Source organism: Prinia subflava, chromosome W (assembly GCF_021018805.1).
Source record: "Prinia subflava isolate CZ2003 ecotype Zambia chromosome W, Cam_Psub_1.2, whole genome shotgun sequence".
Taxonomy (NCBI): Eukaryota; Metazoa; Chordata; class Aves; order Passeriformes; family Cisticolidae; genus Prinia; species Prinia subflava.
Window position 1 is genome coordinate 8891181 of NC_086282.1, and position 6000 is coordinate 8897180.

Below are 6000 nucleotides of genomic sequence, written 5' to 3' on the forward strand. Positions count from 1 at the left end.
TTGTTTTGAGATATTAACAATCAATATTAATCATTATGATATCTCTTGTTTTTCCTTTTTCCTTCTCTATTTCTTTTTCCCCTCTCTCTTTCTCTCGACTCTATTTTCCGGGGTATACTACTGACACTGACAATGAGTCCTGAAGACTTCAGAACAACGCAACGAACGCGACTGATGGAGCTCTCCTGCCGACCAGTCATGAGTCACGGGGTGGTGTAAGAGTCGGTCCGAAAATCCCTCATTTCTGCCTCACGACTGTCAGAGGCTGAGACCCCCATGGACTCTGAGCCACAGCACAGGCCAAGTTTTTCCTGCACCTGCTATCACCGGACCAAGACGCCCTCCTCAGGGACCCATGCATGAAACAATGGGGACTGTTACGGTTTCTGGCCATGTTTGCTAAGGGGTGTTTCTGTACTGACCGTACTTGGTAAGACCTGAGCTGCACCGCTCCCCCTATTGTGAAAGAACACCTGCGATACCCACGAGACCGACCCCCCTTCCTGGCATCTTGCCTCTCGCTTCGAAAAGAACTATAACAACCCCACCAGAAGAGCAGGCTTTTGAGGCCTCCCCTTCGGACGACGGCTCCATTGACCTATGTGCCACGGAGACTGCGAAGGTGGTCTGTTGGCATCGACGTCACGAGGACTCCTGTCTGTCAGTTGGTAGCTATACCCTTTCTTTACCCCCCTTTCTCTCCCTCTCTCTCTCCCTCTCTTCCTTCCCCTTCTTTTCTATCGCATAACTGTGTGTATCAATAAAGATACAATTGATTTCACTTGAATTAAGTTATCACTGCCTCTTTTTGCACTCTGAAATCAAAACGAACCATCACGACCATCCTTTGGCTCGTGACAAATGGTAATCAGGCTCTTGCCGTCAGCATCTCAATCAGTTGGACCTAATCAAATTCTTGCAGTAAACAGACCCAAGATAGAGACAACTAGCCCCAAAACCACCTCTACCACACTTATCCCATTCAACTCAGTAGCTCCTTACCAAAAGCCCAAACCAGCTCCTTACAATCCGTTCCTCAGCATGTTGAATGCCACCTTTTTGTCGCTAAACCAATCAGTCCCGAACCTCACAAGTTCATGTTGGTTGTGTTACGACGTAAAACCCCCTTTCTACGAAGGTGTTGCCCTTGATGTTCCCTTTAGCTACTCAGCAGCCATCAATCCACCCCAGTGCAGGTGGGACACTCCCCGCAGAGGAATCACTCTGAGTCAAGTCACGGGCCAGGGCAGATGTTTTGGCAGTGCAACCTTGGCAGAACAGAAAGGCAACATCTGCACCGAAGTCGTCAAGCCCGACAAAAAGATATTGATCCCATCCGCGGTGATGGTGATCCCATCCGCGTCAGGAATGTGGATTTGTCAGCAATCTGGGGTGATTCCCTGTGTGTCCCTTGACAAATTCGATGACTCTGCTGATTTTTGTGTCCAAGTTCTGATTGTTCCTAGGGTCCTGTACCACTCAGACGAAGAGGTGTACCACCTTTTTGAGGAACCCGGCCGGCTCCACAAAAGAGAAATAATAACAGGTGTAACTATTGCAATGCTGCTCGGCCTGGGAGCAACCGGTGCAGCCACAGGTGTCTTGGCCCTCCTGATCCAACACCAAGGACTTTCTCAGCTGCAAATGACCATCGATGAGGACTTGCAGAGGATCGAGAGATCCATCTCCTTTCTGGAGAAATCAGTTTCCTCGCTCTCAAAAGTTGTCTTGCAGAACAGGTGAGGGCTGGACCTCTTGTTCATGCAACAAGGAGGCTTGTGTGCCACCTTGAAAGAAGAATGCTGCTTTTATGCTGATCACGCAGGAGTCGTTAGACACTCCATGGCAGAACTCCGAGAGAGATTAGCTCAGAGGAAGAAAGACAGGGAAGCCCAACGGGGTTGGTTCGAGTCCTGGTTCAACCAGTCACGATGGCTCACCACCCTAATTTCCACCCTAATAGGTCCACTGGTAATGCTGCTTTTAGCTCTTACCTTTGGACCATGCCTGCTGAACAAGCTGGTCTCATTTGTTCAGACCCGCTTAGAATGGGCCAATATTCTGTTCGTAGCCCACCAACAAATGCTGTAAACCAAACTGTGAACACTGCCAGTTGCGAGGTTTTTCTAATCTGCCTTGCAAAACTCACCCAAGTTTACCAAACCCTTTCCCCTTATTAAGTTACTACTTTGTACCTCATTTTAGTGCCTAGGATTATGACTACCTCATTTATCGTGGGGGGAGGGGGGAGATGTGGTAGATAAGGACAGGCGTCGCGGAAGATTTCGGGATGTAACGGAAAGGTAGCTGGGACCCTTCCCCCTCCTCATCCACAGAGATAAGCAAATAACCCCTCTGTGGTATGCGACCCCTCCTAACTCCAGTAGTTTTCCATTCCCTTACTAACTCTAACTAGACCCACTGCCGCGGTGCCTCTAAAGAACCACTGGGTGTCGCCCCGAGCCAGCCCAAGCAGCGGGACAAGGCGCAGTCCAGAGCCAGCCCGCACGCCGCCGCGGCTAAGCGGGCTCCGACAGGTGCACGACCCCGTAGGAGCTTATGAGGGGGTGTTGAGGCGGCGAGGCAGAGGAAGGAAAGGAGGATCCAGCAAACAGTGCGGCAGAGAGTTTATTAACCTAACTCTGAGCCGTTTCTGGACCCAGGTTTCGAATTAACACAGGGTTTTAAGGGGAGTAGAGAAGGGGAGAGAAGGGGGTGGGGTTGGCGGCCTCCAGCCAATGGTTTACAGTCTCTAGGGGGAACAGAGGGGGAAAAGGGTGCTTCGGACCAATTAAAGAGAACTGGGAGGGGAAAACTCAAGGCAGGAAAGATAACTGACAATTAACCGAAGGGAACAGGTGCAGACACCTCGTGATGGAGGAGAGGATCAAAGGAATATTAATTGGGGGGGAAGGTAGGGATACATAGAACTGGACTTTTACAGACAAACAATAAATTCGAAAACATGCACTGCCACAACCCACCGTCCCCTTTATGACGTAGTGAAACCCCTTCGAGTATTTAACTCCAAGATGTAAGGTAATAAACGCCATTTTGACTCTTCCACCACATTGGTGTCAGCGTTTGTCTATAGCCCGAGCGGCTGGGGTGAGGCCGAGCCGCCGTGCTGTCCTTTGAAACCAAGTCGCCCGCCTTCTAGCAGAAGGCAACATTGGCCAAACACAAATTTGTTCTCCACAACTCTACTCAACAGGGATCCACTTGTATTCTTTTATGTGAGAAAATTCCCAGCAACAGCTGAATAAGACTGGGCATAACAATGCAGTGCCATGGCAAAGACAAAGCAGAATACACTCATGACTCATAGGCCTCTCCTCCTTTTTATAGAGACACATAATACCAGATGATAAAATCTGCCCTGAGGCCATCTGTGCTCACCTGTTTTAATGCATTTCCCAGGCAAAGTGAGCAAATCTGTCTCCTCACCCCCAGGCAAAGTGAGCAAACCTGTCTCCTCACCGTGCTGCTCAGCTTTAGCTTTCCAGAGCCAGCTAGTGCTATTCAGCATCACTACTGTGTTATGTGACATGATTAGCAGATCTGCTGGCTGCTCCAGCTCTACAGCAACCAGCACAAAGCAGCTTTCATAATGTCCTAAGCCCACCAGCCTCAAGACAGTTCGAAGTGCATATAAAAAGCAGACTTACCTGTCTTGCTTCCTTCACAGTCATGCCCCAGTTGACCTTTGGTGTTCAGGCCACAGGTATACACCTCCCCATCTTCCAACAGGAACACAGAGTGGTTTCCTCCACATGCCACCTCCTTGACATTTCTATCGTGGATGAACCCATACACCTGTGGTTCAGGAATGATGACCTGGAGGTTGCTGCCTATCCCAGGTTGCCCATAAGATGAGTAGCCTCAGCATAGCATTTTCTCTCCTTTCAGCAAGTCATCAATCCTTCCTGGGGAAGAGAGACAGGGAAATGAGTGTGAATGAAGCAAGTACACTACAAATGATCCTACAGAGATCCAGCTGTTCACAACAGGAGGTGGAAACAACCAGAAAAGGCATTTCCTGCATGACTGTCAGGTTTGTGAACTGTCAGTAAGCCATTACACAGACAAAGAGTAATCAAGACAGCTCAACTGTGGTACTGAATCAGCACCTTCAAGCCTCAGCCATCTCCATCTTTGAGGCAGCAGAAATGTTCAGAAACCCAGGAGACTGAGCTTTTACTTTGCAAAATTATTCTGCTTCAAAAACCAAGTATCAAACAATGCTCCAAACCAACTGCAATGCTTTTCAGACTAACAGGTCCAAATCTGAACTTTAAGAGTGTCATATTTGAGATCACTTGTAAGCAAATCTTTAAAAATTACCTCCAAGGTGGTTAGACTAGCCCTGAACAGAATGACACAGGTATTTGTGGTGTACTGGCCAATGCAAAAATGTGTTATTTCTGATACACACATGTGGGATTGCATTTTATAGAAATGGTTTGCTCTTGTTCACCCCTGGAAAATGTATGGTTTATCCCAAGTCTGTACCCTCCCTGCAGTATCAAGTTATCTGTAACCTCATTAGCTAGAGAATGTTACCGCGCCCCTTTGAACCTCTGTGTTAAGAATGCTAACGCAAGGGGTCTCGCCCTCTTGGCCCCTCTTCCCCCTGAAGGCCTCCAGACGCTGCCCTTCCCTCTCCCCCTTCCCCTTCCCCTTCCCTTCCCCTCTCCCTCAGTGAATAAACCCTCATCTCATCAGCACCCCACCACCGTCTGAGTCTCTTTGCCTGCCAGCACAGGAACACCCACGACCCTAAAACCCGGGGGTCTCCCGGCGTGCACTCCCCAGGGACCCCCCAAAATTTAAACAACAACAAATGGTGCATCAACATGGAGCAGACCACCATCCGACCCTGATGGACCATGGTAACATTGCTTCAGTGCCGTCTCCGGTGGAGTAGCCGTTCTGGGCCATGGCGGCCCAGGGTGGCACCTCCCCCATCCCACGAGCCACCACGCTGCCGTTCCACCACCGTCGACCAGCCCAGCACGGGCCCGGGTCCCGGCCCCTTTGTCTTCCTTTCCCATCTCACCTGAAAATTTCCAAGTCTACCTGATCTTGCCATTCCTTCTGCAGGTGGAGGATGGAGACTCTTTCCTTTTTCTGATTCTTCTGGCTCAAGCCATCATGAAGCTCCAGCCAGAGGGCCTGCAAACTCTTGGTAGGGTTTTGTGATGGTAGAACTGAATAATTTAAATGCTTGGTCATTTTCTGCTGCAGAACAACTGTCATTATCCCTGATGTAATGTGTTCCAAAGCTTGAAATAATTGCTTTTGATAGGCATAGAAAGATGGGGACTATACAGCAAGGCACAAGAATTAAAAAAAAATCTGTCTGAGGTTTAATAGTTTTTGTAATGCAAGCTTAAACTTTTTTGTTGTTGTTGTTTAATTCATTTGATAAAAAGAGCAGCTTCATCCACAAATTGCAGTGATTTGTACATTACCTGTGACCTCACAAGCTGTTTTCTTTACAGAATACCTATGTTCAAATCTAGAAACATCCTTTTTCAAGGAGCTGGTTAATCTGTATCAGAGGGTTTCCCAGCAAATTCTGTTTCAATTTGTTAGGGGGCCAGGCCACCTCTTCAACCTGGACCCAGCTGAAACTCAGCCTCTGCAAATACTGCAGATGCTTTACCAGGTGAGAAAGTGCTTGGATCCCGATTAGACAGGGTGTGTCAATGTAGCTTAGAGTATTTTAATACTTCTCACTTGTTGAATTCTCTGGGTTTGACACTGCTTCAGTGTCTTGGATTGAAAAATGTAACCAAAAATGTGTATTCTATTTTCATCTGTTGAAACCCATTCGGAGATACTGTTTTTCTCTCCTGCTCCATCCATCCTACTCCTGCACCCATCCTCCTCTGAGGGACATCACCTGTGAATGGGCCATTTAAGGCCTCTCACATGACTGACAACATTACTTCATTCCATTGTGAGATGCTACACTCACTGGGAGGAGCCAAAGCC

At 48.3% G+C, this 6000-nt stretch overlaps 1 protein-coding gene across 1 annotated transcript in view; it reads right to left on the reverse strand.

Annotated features, from left to right (window-relative positions):
• The window catches only part of LOC134563442 (probable E3 ubiquitin-protein ligase HERC3), an 86813-nt gene extending 82919 nt beyond the window's left edge, over nucleotides 1-3894 (reverse strand). The window contains 1 exon segment of the mRNA XM_063421359.1: nucleotides 3669-3894. Within this exon segment, the coding sequence (XP_063277429.1) occupies nucleotides 3669-3894 (226 nt within the window).
• Between the last annotated feature and the right edge of the window lie 2106 nt (nucleotides 3895-6000).